The sequence below is a fragment of the Mustela erminea genome, chromosome 4 (assembly GCF_009829155.1).
Source record: "Mustela erminea isolate mMusErm1 chromosome 4, mMusErm1.Pri, whole genome shotgun sequence".
Taxonomy (NCBI): domain Eukaryota; kingdom Metazoa; phylum Chordata; class Mammalia; order Carnivora; family Mustelidae; genus Mustela; species Mustela erminea.
In genome coordinates, this window is record NC_045617.1 from 54389400 (window position 1) to 54414510 (window position 25111).

The 25111-nt window shown below is 42.8% G+C and overlaps 1 protein-coding gene and 1 long non-coding RNA gene across 2 annotated transcripts in view; one reads left to right on the top strand and one right to left on the bottom strand.

Moving 5' to 3' along the window:
* The window catches only part of UST (uronyl 2-sulfotransferase), a 293697-nt gene extending 287711 nt beyond the window's left edge, over window positions 1-5986 (bottom strand). The window contains exon 1 of the mRNA XM_032339286.1: window positions 5362-5986. Within this exon, the coding sequence (XP_032195177.1) occupies window positions 5362-5608 (247 nt within the window). The 5' untranslated portion in view covers window positions 5609-5986. The remainder of the gene's footprint in view (window positions 1-5361) is intronic.
* Window positions 5987-6230: 244 nt separating this feature from the next.
* LOC116588357 overlaps window positions 6231-25111 on the top strand; it is a 31949-nt gene continuing 13068 nt past the window's right edge. The window contains exons 1-2 of the long non-coding RNA XR_004284905.1: window positions 6231-7208; window positions 11557-11653. This is a non-coding gene — a long non-coding RNA (uncharacterized LOC116588357). The remainder of the gene's footprint in view (window positions 7209-11556; window positions 11654-25111) is intronic.

Sequence of the window (25111 nt, forward strand, 5' to 3'; positions counted from 1 at the left end):
ATCATATCTTAAGAAAACTTTTAACAATGAAAAGCAATACCAAAATGGGCTTCATTTGGAATTTTCTTACCCAACAGTCTCTACATTTTTTAAAATTTTTTGATGGAATAGTTGTGCTTGGGTTTCCACTTCTAATAAATGAAAGGGTTTATGGTGATCATTGCTGCAAGCTGAGTTTCTATAACAAAAATCAACACAGGTAAGACATTTCTTTGTGGTCCAGTCTAAACACCTTTCTAAATAGAAACACAAGCAAAAGCAGAAAGAGCAAGGGATAACTTCTCACAATTCAAGCAGCCATGCTCTGTCCATCACTGCTCCCCTTCAGGACAGCTGCAGAGCAAACTACAGTGTCTGTCCCTGAACTACCCTCGGGGGAAGCAGAAGATACTATTTCTTCTGGGACCCAACAAGCTTGACCACTTTCCTCCTGGTTTCTCAAATACAAAGCCAACTAGTGTTTTAAACCTGGATTGATGACAGGGAATTTGAGGAAAGATAGTATCCAGATAATACATATTTATACAGACTTTTAAACAATTCATACTAAGACTAGTCTACATCAAAAATAGTTGACAAGGCAGAATGCTTTTTGGCATTCATGCCATGTGTTTACAGAACAGTCTGCCATAGCTGAATTCCATTTTCTGTCCTTCCTCTAATACAGGGCTACTGTGTCCCCAGCCAACACTATAGGACACATTTGCAGCTATGAACAAGAATGCCATTTTCTTTTTATGTCAACAATTTCTATTGATCACATCACATTTAATCCATTCATTTCCTACATTGCTGTCTGGGGCCCAGAGCAGCTATATTTAAACCATGCCTGATGTGTAGAAGAAAAATTAAATTTGACTTTTAAGGTTGAAAGAAATGATTTTGTAATGGATCTGGGTCTCTATTTTTCACATTTTCTTTAAATTCGTTTAAACCTGGGGAACTTCAAATTCGATGAAGTTCCGTCTCTTTCTCTCTCGTTTTTTGACTGGAAATTGCCAGGCTCATATAGAATATATATAAAGATTGACAATTCTGAAAACTGAAATAGAAGTAGTGTATCTCCCTTTAAAGTAGTATAATTTAAAAAATGGAAAGGAAAGCATGTCAATTTGAGATCGACCCAACAGATTCAGTTCCCATAAAGGCTAAATGCCATATCCAAAGCTTGATGGTAAATCATTAGTTTGCCAGTTGTAGAAGATGGGTAGTAAGCCATCTGGCTTTATTCAGTTTACATCAGGGTAACGAGTGTTATTCCAAGTTTCTGGTATTTCCACAGCTCATAAGTAATGAGACTACGGGCAGAGGCTATATCATAACCTAATTTCTGGGGGAGATTTTACTTGATTTTTATTTGTTTTCCATAGCAAATCAAGGTCTGAATGCCACTTCAAAAAGGCAAAGAATTTCACTGAATTAGAAAAACAATGGTCCCAAAGCTTAAGGATAGCCATTTGCCAAACCCACGCATTTTACCCCACTGTATGTGTTTGTTCTCCCTCGACCCATTTCAAGGAGGTAAAAAATCAAGACCACAGTTATTACTGCAAAATCCACCCTGCTCCCAACTTACTTTGATTTTTTCAAATCCGTTGCCGCAGAAAGTACCTTTAAGGAGAACACACTTTGCCCATTCCCAAACAAACGAGAAAACAAGAACTGTTTGACCCAGCATCTGTGGGAAGAGAAAGCATCATCAGTGCCTCCTTTCCCCTTCCTTCCCCACTATTCCTTCTGGTTGCCAGCTTCACTCCATTCCATGTATCTCCTAACCTCCAAGAGTTTAAACCAGCTGGAGCTGCAGCTGTTGGCTGGTCCTTCCCTTGAAACAATGGGGCTTAAGCAGCAAAGCAGATGCATTTTTAAAAGTTGATCTGTAAAAGATAAAACCAGGCACATCACCTTTAAAATAGTTTCTGAATCACCTCTCTTGTACCTCCCTTCTTTCACTCAACTATATAGGAGGCATTCTGAAAGGAAAGCTTTGCCCTGGAACAATGGTTCTCCAACTTCAGGCTGCATCAGAGTCACCTGGAAGACTTGCTTAAATACAGACGGCTGGGTCCTGGGCCCAGATTCGTTTTCATTCAGTTGGTCTGGAATGAGCCCCGAGAATCTGCATTTGAAACAAGTTTCCAGGTGATTGCTGCTGGTCCAGGGACCACACACTGAAAACTACTAGCCTAGACAAAGAACAACCTGCTAAAGGAAGACAGAAAGCTCAGGAATTTAAGATTGTAATTGACCGCACCCCCCCACCCAGGTGTGTGGCTCTGGGAGAGCTGAGTTCCCCGGTACAGGGAAATTAATACAGGAAGGCGGAGCTAAGAGCAGACAGACCAGCTGCTTGACTTATTTTCCTTCTCTGCTGGCCCTTTAAGATACTCACATTAAAAGTATCAAAGAAAGCGAAATTATGCAAATACATAATGAGATTATTTTTAGCCAGTCAGCTCTTCAGATTCCCCTCTCATTTTGGCTGCTTGTAGAGTTATGCAATAGGTGCTCGAAGCAGACAGATTGGGGTTCAAGTCCTGCCTTACCGGCTGTGTGTCCTTCAGCAAGTCTGTGAATCTCTGTGTTCTTATTTCTCTCACACCAAAAATGGTGTTGGTAACAACAGTCGAAGCTTACTGTAATATTGGTATGTGGGTACAATTTCACTCTGCATGTGTGTTTACTGGAACATACACAATGAATGTTAGCTTTTATCATGAATGGTCCTATCTTCTGGCTTTGCTGGGAGAATATTCAATATGTTAAATATCATATGACCTATTTGATAAAATAGGTTCAGTTTATTATAAATATCAAGTAGCTACTATGTGGAGTTGTATTATATTATTTAAGTATATTAAAATAAGTTCCTGTCAAGAAAATTTTTTGCTATAAATATTTCAATTTGGAAAATTTTGACTTTATATGAACTTACATTTAAGGAAAATAGTTGTCTCCAAAATTGCCTAACTCAGGAAATTGAGAGGATATGTTTACTAACCACGAATTTTGTTTTGACAGACACTAAAATAATAGAATGGAGTAAACGAGGGGTAAGTATTCTGCAGACACCTTGGCCTTATATTATTAAGGGTATATTTTAGACCCTCTTAAGACCACAAGCACACTTTCGCCCCAAATCATTATATTTATGTAACAAAACAACAGGGAGCAAATTTGGCCAAGGTGTCTTATTTTCAGTTCACAGTGATGTCATTTTTTTCACCCATCATGTCAGTCAGAAACTTGATGATGAGTTAGTAGTAGCAGGAGCAATGTTTGCCCCATAAGTTCTTCCCAGTTCCCTGAGTGAATGCATCCTTCTAGTAACTGAGCCCCCAAATTTATCAGGTCTCATTTTTTGAAATATAGGATGAAAGCACTCAATTCTGGGAACAACAGACTCTGGCTCAATTTTCAAAAGGTTAACATGCTGGATAGTTCAGTTTCTTGATTTTGCCCCTGGTATAGCCTTTGTTCTTTCTACCTCTCAGGACTTCCTGCCCCTGAGAAGGGATCAGAAACACAACATTTCAGGACCTGGGTGGAGGTCTGAGATACAACCTAGTCCAGCCCCTAACTTTACTAATGAAAAAGCTAAGGCCCAGGAAGTTTGAGGGCCCTGCCTAAAGCCAAGTGCTCTTAAGGACACTAAAAACAGATACCCTCATTCCCCATCCACTGTTTTTCCTGCCTCAATGGCCTCCACATTTTGCTTAAGGGGAATTTCAACAAAGAATTCATCATCAGATTTTATAGACCCCTGGACTTCAAAAACACTTCCCAATGCTAGTTAATGCTGAGATGTTGTTAACTCTTAAAAAAGGAAAGAAAGAAAAAGGAAGGAAAAAAAGTTCGCTTTGGAGCACTAGCAGGTGTCTCAATCTAAGAAGCTACGGAGACTCCAAAATCCAGAACTCAGGGAGAGAAGAGATTTGATTCCCTAATAAAAGTGCATATTCTCCCAAATCCTCTAAGAAACCAGATGCTAAGGATTGTGCTTTGGAAATCTGCTTGGACAATATTTTCCGTAAAGCATCTTAAAAAACCATAGCTCTCCGAAGTTTCTACTGAAACCTTTAAAATCTGAGCTTCTCTACAAGGAAGGAACATGATTTTACCTGCTTTTATATATCAAAACGCTCCCGACACAGCCTAGCTAGACCTGTGGCTTCTGCGACTGGGGGGGGGGGGGACTTTTGAGGTGAAGTGTGGCAGCCTCCAGCCAACTGGAGTCTTTCGGCCCGATACGGTCCAGCGCTTCGGAGGCTTCCCTTTGCACACCGGCTCCCGGCAGGCAGATGCCGGATGTTTGCCCGGTGGCTCAGGTTCATCCCCTCGGACCTTTGCGAGGAGCTGGCGGCTCCCCTGCCTCTCCCCGTCCCCCACCCCGCCCCTGCAAAACCTCTTCTGGCCACGACGGGTGAGAGATTTGCAGCCTCCCTGAGTCTGGGCGCGCGCCAGCCGCGGTCCGGGGACCTGGGCTTGCGCTTGCCTGCCTCTGGCACCGCCCTCCCCGCGCCTCAGAGCTGCGGGTCACGCCCTCTCTCTGCAGCCGCTCTTTTCTCCCAGGGTGCAACCCCTTCCTCACCTCTGCTAAAAATAGGCGGCCGCGCTTTTAAGAAACCAAGCGCAAGCCCTCCCCCCACCCCCCCCAAAAAAGTTCTGACTTTAAAAACACATGCAGCGCAGAGGTTCTTCAGGTCAAAGTAGGCGACACTGCCAGCCAGGCTGACCCCCGCCCTCGGACAGCCCCGGACCGCCCCCTCCCTGGGCGCGGCGGCTCCCCGCGTCCGCCTCGCTGTTGCCGAAAGACAAGCCAGCCCAGGGTCAGCACGGAGCCCGAAAACTGCCTCTGGGCCACTGAGCTGACAAGCAGGAGGGGGACTCGCGGGGAGGAACTGGCAGAAGCAAGCGGGGTGAGGAGCGAACCCCAACCCCCGCACGACCCGGAGTGCTCACGAGACTGAGGACGACGGTCACTGACCATGCCCTGAGCCCGGGGGCGGTGGTGCTTTCCCCTCTCCGATCCCCACATCTCCGGGCCAGAAAACACACACTCGTACACACCCACAAACACACACGCCTGCACTCCGCCCCAGACCGAGAGGCAGAGGCGGGGAAGGTATGCGGTGCCCAGTCCGGGGTACCTGCCCCGCGCGCCACCCAGGCAGCGCCTCCGCCTCGGGGCAGAGGGACCGACGCGCGGGAGAAAGCCGGCACCCGGGAGTCCCATTTGGGGAGGCTCGGGGCGCCGGCGGGCGGTCGCAGCGCCACAAGTCCCCGGCGTCCCTCTACCCACCCCACCCCCCGCACAAGTTCGCGCGGCCGGCGCCGCCCTCGCCCGCCCCCCTTCCTTACCCAAATACTGCCGCAGGTCGAGCAGGAAGCGAGGGGGTCCGCCGCTGAGCTGATAGAAGAGGGAGCCCAGGCAGAAGACCAGCAGGGTGGCCATGCAGAAGCCGTAGTCCCGGAGGGAGAAGCGCAGGAAAGGCAGCAGGGAGACCCGGCGCTTCCAGCTGCCCAGGCCTGGAGGGGCGCCCCCCAGAGGGGCCCCATGGGGCCAGGGATCCGCGCCGCCGCCGGGATGCTGCTGCTTCTTCTTCATCGCCTGCTCCGCCGCCTCGCACAGCCTGCCCGTGCCAGGAAAAGGTCACCCATCCGCCTGCGAGGAGGAGAGCCCGGCCGCCCGGCTGCACATGGGAAGGGCCGCGCGGAGGGCAGCCCGGGTGGGGGCGGGGAGGGGCCGAAGTTGCCGGGCTCAGGAGACTTTCCTCGGCATGGTCCCCGCCGCCGCGGCCCGAGCGGCCGAGGTGCCCGGCCCCGGCTCGGCCCGCGCCCGCTAGCGCCCCCGCGCCCCGCGCCCAGCAGCGCCTCGGGCTCGCTCGCGGCCGCCGGGGCTCGCCTCCAGCGCCAGCGTGGACCCCCCGGCTTTGTGTCTGTCGGTCTCGGCGGGTTTTGTCCCGGTTCAGACTCCTCTAAAAGACGGCAGGGAGGAACAGGAGGCGGACACCAGCCCCTCGCTCCACCTCCTTGACAGGGGTTTTCCTCCTTCCCCTCCCCTTTCCCTCTCCGGCTCTCCGCAGTTCTCTCTCCTCCCTCTTCCCTCCCTCTCCGCGCTCGGGTCTCCGGGTTTCTCCCGGGTGTCACGTTACTGCCTCTGACCGAGGGACGGGGGGGGGGGGGGGGGGGCGGCGATTATTCGCAACTAGGAAGAAAGTTTCTGGGTGTTTTTCTCCTTCTCCCTTGCTCTACAATCTGGCCTCAGTTTCTGCGCCACCAGCGACCTCTTGGGGGCCCCGCTGACTTCCCTCTTGTAAACAGTGCTCGGGCAGGAAGAAGCACGACTTCTTTAACTGTATCTGTATTTTATATTTTTTATTTTTTTTTCATTTCAGAAACTTGATTCTCCTTCTGTATCCTGAGCGGCTACAAAAAGCCGGTAAAAGGTACTTGGGTATATATTCCAGGCTTCACTGAGATGGTCAAAGAGCAAGTGGAGTGAATTAAAATTAAACATGCCCCATGGGGCCAGGCTCAGCACCCCGACTCCTGGAAGAGAAAGGGAAGAGGACGCTCTCTTCTTGCTCACCCTGACTCTTCAGCTACTCCACAGAGCTGCTCCTCCACGTAGCAACCAGAGAGGCAAGACTCAAGGAGGTCCTTCCTCTAGCAGAGATGAAGGGGAAGAGCCCTTACATACCCCATTTCCCTTCATTCCATGGGAAACCTCTGGGCCTGAAAGAAAACCCCCCAAGGTAGAAAGACCTCATCCCACACAGATCTGGCAATGGAGGTGGGCGATGCACGAAAGGGCTGCTCTCATCAGCTACACTTTCAGTAAGAATCATTTGTTGCTGTATAGAGAAGCTGCACCACCCGAGGCTAAAGTGACTTGCCCAAGGACACAGAGCTCCTAGGAATTGGGTTGGGAGTCACACTCATCATATCTGTCCCACCCTCAAGCCCACTATCCTAACCACTGCACTGCACTATCTCCCAGCCAGGATCCTTTTCCCATAATTTGCACAGCGATTGCAGGAAAAGATATAGCTCACTGAGCCCAGGCCACTTTGAGAAACGGACACCTTGAGTTTTGGTGCCCTCATCTCTGGCTCCTCTCATTCCAATAGCAGAGGACCAGTGGCAAGGAAGAATCAGCAGCCAGGACCTCTATGAAGACTGTTTTCCTGAAAACCTTTTTAAAGGTGGGTATCTGAAAACGTTTCCATGGAAAATTGGGGAATAGGATCCTAAAAGCAAGAGCTTATAATCAAAGAGTAATGGAATTTAACTGTAATCTATATGTACCTGTCGCTCCTGCTCTGAAACAATGAAGACACATAGATCATAAGCTGGAGAGAGTTAGAGATGAGGTGGGTCGTCTCACACACACACACTCTACTTCCCAGTTCTCTGTCTTAGCCCACTTCCTCAGGGATCAGACGGCTGCTTTGGGATCCCAAGGGAAGGAAAATCCCTTTATTCTGTCACCAAAAATCCTGAATAGACTCTTAATGGTTTGTTTCACACTTATTCTGTGAATCAGAGATTTATTTGGATTAATATGCACATTTGAGAAATGTGAATGCCCCCGAGAGAATTGAGGCAATCAGTCATTGCCCATTAATGCGAATTACTTTAATCACCACACTGAGTAGCCCAGAATAGGCTCTCAATTAATAATTTTTGCGTTAATGAAGAGGGACCGAGGGGTGGGAAAGCAAAGCAATGTTGATGATGTTTCAGAGACCACCTTTGACAAATCAGACCTGTACCTGTGGCCTAGCCCTGTGAGATGAATGTTTTTCATTAGATGTACCGTGCAAGGTCCTGCGTGCTTGCAAGGCCTGCCCAGGGTCTAGACTTCTCTCTTGGAACAATTTGGGAAAGCTTCCAGTTCTTTCCCCTCAACAAAGGAATGTGAGCAAGAGTGAGATTATAACAGGGAGATGAGGCAGGAAGAAAGGAAATAAACAGCTGTAAAAGTAAGTAAATATGGGAAAAAGTGTGTTTTTTTTTTTTCAATTGTGAAAAAGTTATGAGGCAAGGACAAGGGGATGAGGCCCAGCTTTGAAGAAACACACTGTGACATGAAGAATTTTAGAAAGAAAAAAAAAACAGGTCAGTTTTTAAAAGATTGCGTTAATGGACTAATCACCTTTAAAAACTCAGGAAGGAAAAAAATAAAAATAAAAATTCAAGAAGGGAAAGAAACCAAGAAACAAAGAAGTTCCACATGGGAAAAAATGCCTGGTATTTTGGGGGGTAAATCTTTGTTTGGGGGTAAAACTTTGCTCTTTGAAGTCCTTTAAATGTCCCATTAAAACAAAACCAAAAAAAATAAAAATAAATTTATCTGAAGTACTTATACTGATGAATGGTATCTTTATTCAAGCCTTTTATAAATCAACTCATTATAGGAATTTGTTAACCATTGTTATTCTTAGTCTTATAGTTAATATACTTTAACACCTTGACCTCCATTCAGTACCTTGGACTTCTCCATCCCTTCTCTCTTCAATGACTTTTTCTTTCTCTCATCTGAACCCCTCATTTTCAACAATAGCCCCCTCCAACCATCAGTTCCTGTCCTTCTGCTTAGCTCCTTGAGTGTCCACACTCTGGCCATTTCTCGGCCTTTTCAGGAGCCCTCAACTTTTCCATCCATCATTCCGCTTGTGTGTTCACTTGTTTCCTTCTCCAATTCTGATTCCTGATCCTTCCTTGTGATCCCCAACTTGCAAACACCCCTTTGTTCATTCCCTACATCCTTTCATTTTGTATAGTCCGTACTTGCCTGGCAAAACCCTGTGAGACCCAACGGTGCCACCAGACTGGACTACAGGAAGACATACAGTGTGGGTAATCGCTTTGCTTTAAATTAGCCCAAATGTCCAGCGAAGCTCACTCATTGCTACCCAGCAAACCCACAATCTAAAATGACTGCTTCACCCTTCTGTCTCTCTCCTCCCATCTCCACCCTCTACCTCCATCCCTTCAGTCTCAGCTGATGACCTGGCCTCATGCTTTATTGAGAAAATGGAAGCATTGGACAGCAGCGCCTCCATTTTTCCACCAGTGTACGGCCCACGCTTTCTATCTGCCATCCCATCTCACTGTGTCTCTCCCTGCTTCTAGCAAGGCCAACTCGTCACTGCTCTGGACTCTTGATTGCGCCCTAGCCCAGCCCCACACCCCCACATGCTCTCTTTCCAGCCTTCTGCCTCTCTGTAATTAATGGCACTATCAAGACACTTGACGCAAAACCTGGAAGTCTTCCTTACTTCTTCTCCTCCCCTCACTCCCATGTCTCACCCATCTGCAAATCGTAAATGTTCTACCTACAAAAACATAACAAGAATCTGACTTCCTGTGCTACATCTCTGGTCCACCAGCTCTGTCACCTAGAGCATTGCCGTGGGCTCTGGTATCAGTTATATTCAGGTTCAGCTGGGTTGAACTAAAAAAAATCCCAAATAACAATGGCTTGAACAACATGGGGGTGCATTTCTCCCTGTGAAAAGAGTCCAGAAATAGGCAGGGCAGAGCGGGTGAGGCATCTCCATGCTCTCATCAGGGAGCTGTGGGAGTTTTCTGTTCCACCATCCTCATTTTAAATGTCACCTGAGGATTCAAGATGGCCACTGAAGCACCAGCCCTTACATTTATGTTCCCAGCTGGCAACAGGAGGAAGCAAAAGAAGAAAAAGACCTCCTCCCAACCGAGTATGTTGTTTTTAAACACTGTTCCAAAAATGTTACCCATCATCTTCTTACCGTTCTTTGGCCAGAACGTAGCCACAAGACTATGGTCCAGTTCTAAGGGAGATCCAAGAAACAGATTTCAGCTGGGCACACAGCCACCACCAAATAATCAGGGTTCTGGTACTAAAATAGGAAAGGACAGGTGGCAATTAAATGGCCACCAGAAGTTCCTGCCTTTCCGCCTTCCTGCTCCCAGCCTCTCGCTTTCTATTCACCGTCCTCACAACAGCCAGAATGTCACTCCTCTGCTCTAAACTTGCCCATGGCTCCCACAACACAGAGAGGAAAAGCCCAAGTCATTCCCGTACCCTTTGCAATCTGGCCCCATTGTCTCTCTGACCTCATCTCCTATCACTTTTCCCTGTGCATCCTGCCCCATCGTTGTTCGCCAAACAAAACTTGCTCCTCTATCTGGGCCTTTCCATTTGTGGACCTGTCTAGAAAGTTCTTTCCCCAGATCTATACGTGCCTTGCCCTTTACCTTCCTTCCAGTCTCTGTCCAGCTCTACCTTATCAAAGCAGACTTCCCTAACTGCCCCATATATAATGTGCACACACACCGACATTCCTTATTCCCTTCACCTCCTTTTATTTTCTTCATAGAACTTACCATAATCTGAAATGCTGGTATTTTTCATTTGGTGTCTATCTCCCTTCCCTGGAAAATAAATATCCTGATTTTATCTCATTCATTAACTGTTCTTTCCCCAGAACCTAGGCTAGTGCTGACACTGGCTCTTCACTCAATAAATATTTGTTGACAGAAAAGTTAGCTTCTAATATGAAGGAATTGAATGAGGTTCATTGAGTCAAATCTCATTATTCCGTGGCTGGCCAGTTGGGGATTAGAGGTAGGGGGAATGGAGGGCAGGTCTGTATAGTGCTAGAACATCCAAGTAATCACCAAAGGAAATGTTTGACATTAGAAATATATTATGAAAAGGGAAAAAAAAAAAAGATGGAAGGAAGGGAGGAAGGAGAGAATGAAGGAAGGAAGGAATCCTCATCACCTCCATGACCCCCAGTCTAATCAGCAATTCAGCCATTCTCTATGAATATGAACACCTCATGGAATCATAAAAGAAAATGAACCCATGAGTCTTGCTTGGTGTTACCATTCCCCTTGACAGAAGTACCCCCTATCTTCAGCACTGTTGCTCATTTCGGAGATTGAGGAATTCACTCTCTTGGAAAGCCAAATTCCCTGAGCTTTGACTCTGGAAGACCACTGGGTGATATTTGCATCCTCTTCTTTCACTGCCCTGCTAAAAGTAGGACTGTTTCCAGGAAAGTTTTTGAGTTGGAATGCCTATTGCAATGATGCTAAGTCACAAGCCAGCCTGATCTGTTTCTCGGCCTTGGAATTGTGTAGTCAAATGAGTGGTGAACAAGGTTTTAGTAAGATTAAAATTTCATGGGTTTCCAGGCTTGTGGATCCTCGGTCATTGTGTCCATGGGACTTGGTCTTGGGTTCTCTGAACACTAACCAGTGTGCAGCACATAACTACACGCACATCAAGAACAAGGGTGCTCTCCAGCTACAAACCTGCATTGTTCTTCTCCCTCTCTTGCGGAGATAAAGCATAAACACAGAAACAAGCAAAGAAAGAAAATATTCAACAAAAGGGACAAAATATCTTAAATATCAGATATTTTGTAATTAATAATAATAGCCAAACTGCTAACATCAGTATGTTTATAGCATGTTCTAATCCCTTTATATGAATTAAGTCATTTAATCCTCACAACAACTTTGTGCTTTAAGTACTATTATCTTCCCCATTTACAGATGAAAATAAAAACCGTAAGAATAATGAATATTACCTATGGGAGACCTGGTCTGGGAAGGCTCCCTGGAAGAGAAGACACATGAACTAGATTGCAGGGTGAGTAGGATTATAGCTGGGCAGTAGCCCAGAGGCCATTCCGAGTAACAAAACAGGCTGAGAAAGATCACAAAAATATGTCTGGAGGACCATGGTGAGCCTACCCAGAGAAGAAAGGTGGAGATCTGTGGCTGCCTCGTTGCTAAGAATGGGGGACCTCAATCACAAGAAACCAAATGTCGTTTGTCCAAAGCTTCCTTAGAGATTCTCCCCTTTGTGCCAGTGCTCATAGGCCTCTTAGATCTTAGGCAAGTGTTCAGCAGAAACTCTTGATTCTATTTCAATTAAACAGATGCTGCAGAGAAAATAATGTTAATACAGGGAATGTGCAAAAGACAGGCATGACTTAGCTTTTTGCAGTAAGAAACCACTTATCCAAAACAGACACTGTTGCGTAGTCCTAACACAACACTGTGCAAGTCCAACTCTTCCAACTCAGAAAAGGGAGGGCCCCTAACAGGCATTTTTCTTTCCATAGTGAATTTTTTTTAGAAGTCTTTATTCAGTTGGGGTGCCTGGGTGCTCAATCGGTTAAGTGTTTGACTCTGGGTTTCAGCTCAGGTTGTGATCTCAGGGTCCAAGATGGAGTCCCCATTAGGCTCCCTTGGGGAGTCTGCTTCTCCTCTCCCTCCCCCTTTGCCTCTGCTCCTATTTATGTACACACACACACACACTCTCTCTCTCTCTCTCTCTCTTTCTCTCTCTCTCAAATAAATTAATCTTTAAAAAAAAAAAAGTCTTTGTTTAGTCTACATGAAAAGCCTTAAAAATTAAGTTTGTTTACAATCAAAGAAAAACATTCTTAATAAGTCCAAGCATTGAATGTCTTACCTTAATAGGTAAGAGCTTTATTGCTTTAACAGTGCTGATTGTTGTTTGGGCCACATTTTTAGATCTCTTAGCAGTAGAAATTATTACATTAACCTTAGAGCGGATTGTCTAGCTGATTTATTTTTCACCATGCTCCTAAGAGGTTCTATAGTACATCCAAGTTTTTGTTTATATTTTTCCTATAAAAATTCTTGACTAGACCTTTAATCTATGTTAATATAGTTTAAAATTAATATATTCATTTCAATCATGTAATAAATAAGCAGGTAGCACTATTGTGTGCCTACCACTCTGCTAATTACCACAAAGCAAAACAGAAAAGTGTCAGACCAGATGTTCAACCTTCAAAGAATTCACCATCTTTTCAGGAAGAAAGGATTGTCTTAAGTGAAGAAATTTGACAATATTGTAAGGCATTATTAAATGCTAAATTGCTTGTTACATACTATAAGAAGTAAAGTCATTAAAATCTTTAGTGAAGTTGAATATTCAATTCAATTCCAAAAGGAATACTTATTCCTTGATTTTGAAAGTTGTCTTACCAATCATTCCCCTTTGAGTATGAGAGTGGTTTTTTTTGTTTGTTTGTTTGTTTTTAAGTAAGCTCCATGTCCAGTGTGGAGCCCAGTGCAGGCTTTGAACTCACAACCCTGAGATCAAGACCTGAGCTGAGATCAAGCTCAGAAGACTGAACCACTCAGGTACCCCAGAAAGTGATTTTTAGATTTCAGAGTTGCTTCTAGGCAAATATAATGAATAAGATACATGATCCAATTGGCCACTATTTTTGGTCCCAGAGCAGTGGGTCTCTGAAGTCATGGTTACAAGTTCCTTGTGTAGCTTTTACATTGACTGTGTCTGATGCACATTATTGGTGGAGAGGAAGCCAGCTGTCAGGCCAGGGAGATGGAGGAGTCCGTAGGGGGCAAGAACAGCCTGGCAAAGTGGAACTTACATGGGGCCTCTAGAGACATCATTTCCAATAACTAGCTGAATAATTCTTTTGCAGATGAACTTCGTGTAGAACTTTGTGTAATGCAGTATTACTGGTCTATTATGAAATATGCCTTGTGCTTTTCATGCAGCTGAGCACGAACATAAATTCCAACCCAATCATTTATCACAAGATAATTTTTTTTTGCTTTTAATTAGTTAGTGATTTGATGGGCTCATTTGCCTTGCTTAAAAAGCATGAAAATAAAGTAATAGAGTGGGTTTTTTTTTCAAAATTGTTAATCCAAATGAGTGTTGTCACCCTCAAATTATGGATACTTGTTTAAATCCCAATGTCATCGCTTAAAATATAAAAATATGACACTTTCTTTATTTCCTGTTAACTGATCTCATCTTACTCCAGAGGCCTTTTCCCTAGAGCAGCAGAGGTTGAGGATGGCAGGGATCTCTTCCAGATCAGCCTCTTCTGGTTGGAAACAATCTCTTTCCCATAGCATTTACTATGCTTTGTCACTTTGGGGTCAGTATTCAGTCAAATTCAAGGTGCAAATTCCCTGCAAAGGCCCTCCTCTTCCCAGGAAAGATGGTTTTGTGTTGGGAACATTTAGTGCTTCATCAAGGGAGGTGTGAGGCTCTGGCGACCCCCTCGGCCACTGCAGTCCATGGCCGGTCACCTCTCCATTTGCTGTCTGCTTCTTACTGGTGTGGCTCCTAGTGGAGGGCCATCTGCTTAACCACCTCTCCTCACCCTGCATGATGTGACCACCAGCTCTGAATAGCCAGTCACTTTCTGTTGGCCCACCACTACTTTGAGGGACCACCAGAACTTTTCTGGATCTCAGTGTGTCCATTTCAGGCCTCCTCTGCTTAGAATCCTTCCTCAGCCCTTCTAACCTCTGGCTTGTTGGCACTGTTTTAATCTAGTGATTCTCCAGAAGGCTTAATATCTCTCGCATCTGTTCCAAGAGAGTGTGAACAAACCCTACCATTCTGAGCTATAGTATTTTGGACCTGGAGTGGTACAGCCAAGAAAAATGTTTCTCATAACCTGCTTTCTCTCTCTCTCTCTCTCTCTTTCTCTCTCTTTTACTGTCTTCAAGCTCAGCCCCAATGAACCTGAAATGCTTTCTTTGTCAATGTTAACAAAAGAGCTATAGGCAAAGAAAGTAAAAGGCCAGGGAAATCATTCAAACTGTAACATCTTCATTATGCCTCTTTGGGCCTTTTATTTCTGAATTTCCTTTTGTGTTGTCAGTTTCTTGAAGGGCACGTACCTTCATCCTTTGAAGATTGATTTGATTTTTAGAGACAGCCAGAAGTATTCCAAGACAAATGTGTTGAATGAAATGGATGAGATACTTGGTCAGTAGACTAAGGCATTGATAGAAGGGAGGAAAAGGAAACACAAAGGAAAGGAGAGGAAAAAAAAAGAAGGCAGCTGAGGAGTTGCACGCACTGAAAATAGTCAGGAGCTGATAACAGGTGTTATCACCTGTCCTTTCCTGACCAGGACATTGAAAGGCCTATCTCATGCAGACTCCCTGTTGAGCAAGAGCCCAATGTGTAGCTCAATCCCACGACCCTGAGATCATGACCTGAGCTGAAACCCAGAGTCAGATGTCCAACCAAGTGAACCACCCAGGCATCCCAAGGACAAATGTATTTAAAATCAAAAGTTGTACTGCACAGCTATCCCTAAGGACTGGCTACTGTGATGGCACCTAAAGGCTCTGCTGGAAAGTGTGTCAGTATTTTCTCTGTTTTGTTTGTTTAACAAATTGTAATAGACCATTCGTATTGATGGAGTGAAAAGAGAAAAAATTGAAGTCACACACTCACCAGTTGCTTTTACATGATTTCTCAGTTCACCTTTTACTTTTATTTAGCTGTGTAGCCATGTAGCTACAGAGTTGAATCTCTGGCCAAACTTGATTCCTCATTTCCAAAATCCCTGTCACTTCACAGTGTTAAGTTGGCACTTTCCTCATTTTAGAGGTCATCATCTAGTGTTAATGTGTTAGAGCTGAAATCAATGTAGAAGTGATATCCTTTTCCCTCCCTTTTTAACAGTTCTTAACAATGTCATTAGTCCTTGTTCAATGGGCATGTCACATACCTTCCTGTCTTCCAGAGAAAAATATTGCTCAAGCTTTGCAAAGTACTTTAAAATAATTTTTTGAAGAACAGCCAAAAAGTGAACTATGAAGATAGTCAGCTCTCCAGTAAAAAATCTTAGCAGAATAAAGATTCCCAAGGTCATCTTAATAGGATTTGTAAGGAAATATTAGAATTTGAAGCATAATCTTCCAGCTCTGCAAATTACCAGCTTTCTGACATAAGGTCAATTACTGAACCCCTTTGTACCTCAGTTTTCACTTCTGTAAAGAATGGATAATAAGATCTATCCTCCTCAGCTCACAGAGCTCTTAACTGGTTCAGGATGAGACTTACCTAGTGGAAGAAACCCATCACCAGCTAGCTGCTTTTCTCTTTATGTAGTGAGGTGATGCAAGAAATTATCCTACCCAGGAAAAATGTATTGCCAAATATAGGGTAGTACGAACTCTCAAACAGCAGACAATTTGGAGAGTGGAAGAAGCATGGGTCTTGGTCTAGAACTTACCTGGGGATAAATGTGATCTTGAGCAAGTAATCTGAGTGTGTTCTGAGCCTCATTGCCATTACCCATAAGCTACAGTGAAGCACCTAGCATTTAGTGATGAAATTAAATACATTTTTATCTGATGCCAGGTACATGGAAATTGAAATGCAAAAAAAAATTATTTTTAAGATGAAGAATGTAGAATCTAATTAAATTACATAATTGGCACAAATTTATATTATTTGCAAGTGGCAACACTAGAACATAAAAACAGATCTTATGAATCTGTCTCTAATACATTTTCTACAATAAAGTAAAATTTATTTGGGCATAACCCCTTTGAGTCTCTGACAAATCTATGAACACACTTACCCCAAAAAATGCACAAAATTTTTGCAAATAATTTCAGCTCACCCATGGACCTTCAAAGGGATCATGGACCCAGATTAAGAACCCCTGTACTACAAACTGTGGTCTGTCCTAAATATTTCTGGTAAATTTGCCAAATAAGAATATCATTTTTCTGTCCTTATGTCAAAGACTAGGTAGATTTCATGGTCTTAAAGATGTATGGAATGTCTTTAATTGACACTGGAAATATAAAATCTTTTTTCTGACTGTCATGGTCTTTAAAACACTCTGAAGATACTGAGAATGGGTCAAAATGTGAACCACATCCAGGCATTCATTCAGCATATCCTTACTGAGGGCCCAACTTATGCCTGGCTGTGGAGGTACAGTGCAGCCAAGACAAAACCTGGTCTCAGGAAATTTATATTCCACGTGAGGAGAAGGATGATCCACAGAAAGATTATGCTACATAGTAGTAAGTACCACCGGGAAAACAAGACAGTGTGGCATGACAGAGAGTTATGGGTTGAGACAGAGAGTCCCCTGAAATCTCTGTGGACAAGGAAGGCTCCTCTGAGAAGCTGGCATTTGAGATGTTACCAAAACAACGAGAAGAAGCTGCTCCAGGGAAGATGTGGAAAGCAAGTGTTCCATGCATAGCTAACAGCCCATACAGAGATCCTAAAATGAAAATGACCTTGTTTTGTGCCACTATCACTATGGTGGGAATGGGCTCACCAAGATGGCAAATACATGAGGTGAGACTGGAGAAGTAGGTAGATTGTGTCGGTCCTTACAGGGTCTTGTAGACCAGGGTAAAGAGTTTGGCCTTTATTCTACATGCAATGGGAAACACTGGAGAGGTTAGGGGAGGGACATAACCTGACTCACGTTTTTATTTTTAATTTTTTTTTAAGATTTTTTATTTTTTTAGAGAGAGAGAGAGCAAGCAGGGGAAGGGGAAGAAGGAGAGAGAGAGAGAGAGAGTCTCAAGCAGACTCGACACTGAGCATAGAGCCCATGGTCTCATGACCCCAAGAGCCCAACCTGAGCTGAAATCAAGAGTTGGATGCTTTACCAGCTGTCCTACCCAATAATCCCTGATTCATGTTTTTAAATGATCATTCAGGCTGCTATGTGGAAGTGGGTTGTCAGGGGGCAGGAGTAGAAAAAGAGAGATGAGGAATCCAGGAGAGGGATGATGCTGGCTTTACTCAGGGTGGTAGTGATGAGAATAGAAAAAAGGTAACACATCTGGGATCTGTTTTTAGGAGGTTGAGTGCCTAGTACTGGCCAATGGGGAGTAAAATAAAGAGTAAAGCTAAGGATGATACCTAAGCTTTTGCCAGGGCAACTGGATTGATGGTGAAAATATTTCCTGTGGTGCAGGAGTCTGGAACAAGAGGCTTGGAGGGAAGAGTGTGGGGGAAGCAATGAGCAGTAATGGTCAGCTATGGAGTAGGCAGTTAAATATAGGAGTTCAGAACTCCAGGGAAAGGTCCTGGCTAAAGACATAAATTCAAAGTTATTTCTATCTAAATGATATAAAATAATATGATTGCATAAAATTAGCTCTGAACAATGTAGACAGACAGAATAGGAGATGACACAGACATAGACTTGGTCCAAAATTTAGAAGTCCAACAGAAGGGGCACCTGGGTGGCCTATCAGTTAAATGTCCAACTCTTGATCTTAGCTCAGGCCTTAATCTAAGGGTCTTGAGTTCAAGCCGTGCATTGGGCTCCATACTGGGCATGCAGCCTACTTAAAAAAAAAAAAAAAAAAAAAAAATCCAACAGAAGAACTAAGCAAAGAGCCTGAGAATGGTAGAGAGGTGGGCAGAAAACTAGGAGAGGGCTATGTCACAGAAGCCAAGGGAACGAAAGTATTTCAAGAAGGACAGAATGATCAGCCGTGACAAATGTTCCTAGGATGTTGGCCATCTCTGCTAATATACACGGCAACCAGTTTCTCTGTTGTCCTTTTAATAATAGGAGTCACTGAGTTCTAACTGGACACATAGCCACTCATACAGAGTGCATTCACCAGTTTCCTTTGCTGCTATGGGGCCATGTGTCTAAGTTCCAGTTGTAAGAAAAAACTTTTAAGCAATCTGGTAGATCTGGCCTTAGAATATAGAGTGTGTATTCCTCTATCCTCTTTTTCTGGTTCCCATAACTGGAATGTGGACATGGAAGTGACCCAGCTTTAATCATGCACGTGAGGACTATACTCTAAGGAATATCAGAGAAAGTGATGAAAGCTCCTGAATGCTCTTATGAAGCCAGGCTGCCCATCTGCTGTGGATTGCCCACCTCCCTATGGATTCTGTTGTGAAAGAAAGAAGTTAACCTCTCTCTAGAATCACGATCTTTTGGGGTATCTGTTATAGCAGCTTAGGCTGTACCTTAACTTACCTACATACCAAGAAAGTAATGGAGAGGTAACGTGTAGCTGATTGGTGACTTTAAGTTTCAGAGGTATCAGTGGGAAAGAAACCTGATAGGAGTTTATTAAAGAGATAATTCATTCTCTCATTCACTCAAAACACTTACTGAGTTTTTAGTATGTGCTATGCATTCTGCAAGGCCCTGGGATAAAGCAGAAGCCGATAGGATAACACCCTTGCATTCATGGAATTTGCATTTTAAGGGAGAGAAATAGTAAACACACAAACAGATAACAAACAAACAGATAAATATGAAGACCAGGTAGTAATATGTGCTAAAAGGAGACAAGACCCAAAGAGTGGCTAAGAAGTACTACTTTAAATAGTGTTCAAGGAAGGACTTTTAGAGGAGATAACTTTTGAGAAGATTTGAATAAATGGGGATTAAGGAGAAAGCTACAGGAGAATTTGAGGAAGGAGTACATCACGTAGAGGAACAGAAAGTACAGGGTCTGCAAGGCAGGAATTCACTTGTTCAAGGATTAGCAAGCAATCTGATGTTCTCTAGAGCACAGTGAAAGAGATAGAAGCAGGAGATGAAACTGGACAGAAAGAATGACTTCAGATCATGGAAGTCCTTGGAGACAAGAGCAAAGGGTTCCAATTTTATTGTAGGTGGCATGGGAAGCCACTGGAATAATCATAGAGGATTAGATCAGATTTTGCGTTTTATTTTATTTTTTGGTGGGAGGGAGAGGTAAATGAAGAGGATGCAGATTTCACATTTTACAGTATTGATCTTTTTGCCTTCTGAAGAACTGAACATAGGGCATGTGTTGGAAATTTTCTGGTGAAGAAATAATGTCTGGGGTGGTGGCTCCTGGGAATGTATCAAGGGAATACATTATCAAGGGAATGTATATGAGGCAGCTCAGAGTGCAGACACGGCCAATGAAGAGGTAGGCTTGAAGGAGAAGAACGTACTGTGACATGATTATTTCAGAAAGTGGGAAACATGCACATGAAGGAAGGGGAAGAAGGATTGTTGAAAAGGGTTGAGCTCATTTGAAATGGGTTGTTTTGAATCTAAAATGAGCCCAGTCAGCCCCAGTGTTCTGTTTTTCCATGGCCCAGTTCAGTTACTTGTGTGCAGGTGCTGAGAAGCTTTTTCATTATTGCTTAGCCTTGGCTGGGGTGTTACTAGGGAAATGAAGAGAAGGCAGTGGTGTTAAGGGTGTTTTGCAAAAGAAGAGTGTTGTGGCAGACCCTGCAGTCTAAACTGAATGAAAAGAAAAATAATCCAATGAGGGGAACAATGACTGATTTTGTTGGCCCCAAATGAATACAACTTGGAGGAATTCCCTCTTAAAGAAGACAAAATTATAAAAAAAGAATTAGGTATGAGAGGTTGATACTTATTTAAGATGATAAAAACAATCATAAGAAATTATGAACTTTATAAAGCAGATTGTGATGGTTAATTTTGTGTGTCCACTTGACTGTCTATGGGGTGCCCAGATAGCTGTTCAAATGTTATGTCTAGGTACGTCTGTGAAGGTGTTTCCAGAAGAGATTTGCATTTGAATTATTCAACCGAGCGAAGCAGATGACCCTCAACATGGGTGGGTGTTATCCAATCTGTTGAGGGCCAAATAGAACAAAAAGATGGAGAAAGGGCGAATTTGCTCTCTCTCTGCTTGCACTGAGACATCCATCTTCTCCTATCCTTGGATACCGGCATTCCTGGTTCTTGGGTTTGGGGTCATAGATCTGGAGTTACACCATCAGCCCCCAGTACTCAGGCCTTTGACTCAAACTAAACTATATTACCAGCTTTCCTGGTTCTCCAGCTTGCAAATACAGATCATGGGACTTCTTGGCTTCCATAACCATGAGCCAATTTCTATAATAAACACCTGTTGTATACATCTATGTATATCCTCTTGGTTCTGTTTCTCAGGAGAACTCTGACTAATACACTGATATACACTATCATCCTAACAAAAACCAGAAAACTTACACAATATTTTTATTAATTAACTGCATGAAATACTGCTATTATATTATTTTCCTCACATATTATGATTCCATAAACTTTGATCATCTCTTCATGTGACAATAATTTTGTAGTGATTTTTATAAAGAAAAACAGAAAGATAATCCTTTCTCTCACATGGATGACTGACAAATGTCCAGGATAAAAAATCACATGATACCACACACAGATGAAGTTGCTCTTTGTAGTGTAGCTACAAGTTTCTGCTCTATTCTAGGAATTTTGAAAAATTTTATTTTATAAAATCCCCATCAGAAGAGGGGAAAATGCATGGTGTTTTCCTATGTGTTGCATTATGGAGAACAGTCATAATAGGAGAGAATTCTGTTTTGATCGGTGGGAATCAAAGGCAACACTTACATACAATTTCATGCAACAAGCTTCCCTACATTTTAAACCATGTTTCTTCTGTACTACCCACAAGGTGCTGGTATGAGCCCTGTGGTCAAATAGTGAGATGTCCCCCTGCCCTGCACCTTCATGTCATGTCACAAGGGGAATGGTGCCAAAGGCAGGAGGAGGAACCCTAAAGCCATTACTGCACTAGCACAGCCAGCAATTACATGACTATACCCAGAGGTGACTGTGAATCCTGATCACAACAAAACCCAATCTAAATATACTAGCCAACAAAACTTCTCCTCAGCTAGATGCCCAAATGTCCACAGCCACTCTGACACCATCTTCCCTAAAGGGAAGTACGGCAGAAGGGATGGCAGAGTGAAAAAGAAGCCACTCTTAATTGTCACTGTTAAGTATCTAACAGCTTCTGTTGATGTGTCTCAGTTTAAGTCCTTTGCCCTTATTTTCTTGAACTTAGTTTTTTCCCTTTTGATTTAATGCATTATTAAACCTAAAACTTTTGCCTGTTATATGTTAAGGTAAAGAGGGGTAAAATATACCACTGCAGATTATGTTTCTTTGGCATATTATTTTAAGCTTGCTATTTTTAAGAAACAGCAAATGCAGATGAAGCTCAAAAAAATGAGTGGAAGTTACCCTTTGTAAAAAAAAAAAAAAGAAAAATTGGCATTAGTAGGAAAATTATCCATTTGTAATGGTGTCTCCCTCTCTATACAGTAGTCCCTCTCCTTACCCATAAGAGATATGTTCCAAGACCCCTAGTGGATGCCTAAAACCACAGATAGTACCAAACCCTGTTTACAAACCATGTTTTTTCCTATACATACATAACTATGATAAAGTTTAATTTCTAAATTAAGCACAGTAAGAGATTAACAATAATAAGTAATAATAAAATAGAACAATTTTAGCAGTATACTGCAACAAATTTATGTGAATGTGGTCTCTCTTTCTCTCTAAGAATATATTGTACACAGCCTTCTTGTGATGATCAGGGTGATAAAATGCCTATGCAGTGAGATGATAAAACACCCACATGATGAGATGAAGAAAGGTCAATGACAGAGGCATGTAACATGGGGTTAGGCTGCTAGTTACCTTCAGACTTTAAATCAGAAAAAGGTTCATATGCTTCCAGACACTTGATCACAGATGACTGGAACCATAGTCAAAAGGACCACTGTTCAGGAGGAGCAGGATGACTCAATATCTAGAAACTCCTCTCAGTGGAGAAACCAATGACTTAAATCTACAGAACAACTTCACCCGTTACTTATTGTGCTTTTCCTGGTCACTTCCCATAACTGCCTCCCTCCCCCTACCCCTAAAACTTTGTCTTCAGCTGAAGATGATATTTAAGGTGGTGGTGGTTTGGGTCATTTCAAAGATTGACTCATTATATAGGAGGTTTACATGTTATTAGATGTTTGTTGTTCTGTTCATCTTTTTATAACAGTAGTGTTTCAGCCAAGAACCAAGAAGGGTAGAGGAAAATAATTTCTCCTCCTCCCACAAAGGCATGTAGAATGGTAGGAAACTCTCTCTGAAAACTTACTCACCACAATAAATAAATAAATAAATAAATAAATAAATAAATAAATAATAAAATAAATCTGACCATGTGACTACCTTGCTAGAGCCCTTTCCAGGCCATGCAAAAGGGCTGTGCTGGAGGGGTTTTCCTGAGCTTCTTGGTAAATCTGCCTCCAACTTAGACCAAGATATCAGAAGTACTGAAGAACTTTTAAAAGACTGCTTTCCTGGGGCATCTGGGTGGCTCTCTCAGTTAAGCATCCAACTTCTGATTTTGGTTCAGGTCATGATCTCAGGGTCCTGAAAGCAAGCCCCATGTCAGGCCCTGCACTCAGTGGGGAGTCTGCTTGAGATTCTGTCCTGTGCTCTGCCCCTCTCCCACCAACTCGCACTCTCTCTCTTAAAAAAAATTAAATAAAAAAGAAAAAAAGATTGCTTTCCTTACTAAAAATCCAATTCTCCACAGCTTCCTCTGCTGCCTCATTCTTCCTTACTTATGTTTCCCTTCAGGTGCTAGTACCACCTGCACTCATAGCATGGTAGGGAGGGAAGGTCAGGATTGGCTAAAAAAGCATTAATTCAAATCTTTGAGCCTCATATTTGGTCAATAGTTTCTTTGAGGCTTGGTTTCTGGATCATTATGGGTTTGGAGTTCATGCTGCAGGGTACGAGTGAGGACACAAATAAGAAAGGAAATACATAGAAGAAGAAAACCATACTAATACTTCACAGTGCAATCCAGCCACAACCTACTAAATGAATTAAAATAGCTCATGGGTATTAGATTTCTCCAAAGATGAATGGCTTCATATAGCTGTTATTGCTGTTGATATCAGGCTTATAACTAAATCTCTCTGCAGTGCCTGCCTTCCTGGAAGGCCCCTGACATTCACTCTGTCTTGCTTTATGAAGGCCATCTAAAACTTGCCTCCTCAGAAATATTTGCAATCACCAGATCTACTTGAAACTCCCCCTGTTGGAATATCCCCTTAAATTCTTTCAGGAAGCTGGTTAAAATGTAATTGTTTTATCTGGAACAGATACATCAACCTAGCTTAGTTTCTAAAGTTAATTTCATAGTCTACTTAGGGTACTAATGCAATGGGAGTGAGAACAGGAAGGTTTTGATGTTGAAGCACCATCAAGAAAGCCAAGAGTTATGAGATAGTAGGAGGGTGTCAAGAATAGCAGAAAGCAAAACATATTTTACAACTGAACCTAAGTTTAAGTGTGAGTCTTTATCTTGTAAATGTGTCCTATTAGCTTATTGAGAAATGAACTTATTCATTAAATTAGGAATTGGAGGGGAAATATTTCAGTCCGAAAATGTAAATAACTCTGTTAAGATGAAGTATCATTTAAATAAGTTATTTCTTTTTGTTCCTTTTTAAAAAGATTTTATTTATTTATTTATTTATTTATTTATTTATTTATTAGTTTTAGAGAGAGAGAAAGCATGAGAAGGAGGAAGAGCAGGAGTGGGGGAGAATCCCAAACAGATTCAAGCTGACTAGAGCCCCACACGGGGCTCAATCCCACGACCCTGAGCTTATGACCTGAGGGGAAATCAAGAGTCAGATGCTTAACCAACTGAGTCACCCGTGTGCCCCAAAGTATTTCTTCTTTTAACGTGAGGGGGAAAACAGACAAACTTAAAACCCTTAAAACCTCCCACTACCAAACTAACATCTGTAGAAACACTACATAGGAGAAACTGGAATATATGGCCAAACATAAGTCAAAGATTCCCTCAGAAAATGGGTAATTATGGGCCCCTGTGTGGCTCAGTCAGCTAAGTGTCTGCCTTCAGCTATGGTTATGATTTTGAGGTCCTGGGATCAAGCGACATAGCAGGCTCCCTGCTTGGTGGGGAGTCTACTTCTCCCTCTCCCTCTGCCTCTGCCCCTAACTCCTACTTACTCTCTCTCAAATAATTTTTTAAAAAAATCTTTAAAAAAATAAAGTAAATAATTATATTCTGTCCTTACAAAGTTCCTCATAAATGGGATCTTCTTGAAATTATGTTATTTAGAACTAAAAAATATTTGAAAGACATCTTATAATTTGAAGACTAGCTTAATCAATGTTAGTTTGCAATGCTAACAGAATAGCCAAGAAATTTTTTTAGTTTAATTGAGCTATGATTTACATAGCATAAAATTCACTTATTTTAATTGTGTATTTTCATATGATTTAGTAAAATTATATAGTCCCACAACCCAACATTACAATCATGTCTTAGACCAGCTCTATTGTTCCCCAAATGTGATTGGCCTCTGCTCCTACCCCAACACCAGGCCACCACTGATTTACTTTCTGTCACTAAGTTTTGCTTTTGTAGATCTACGTACATAATCTTCAAGTGTACTTTCTTTCCT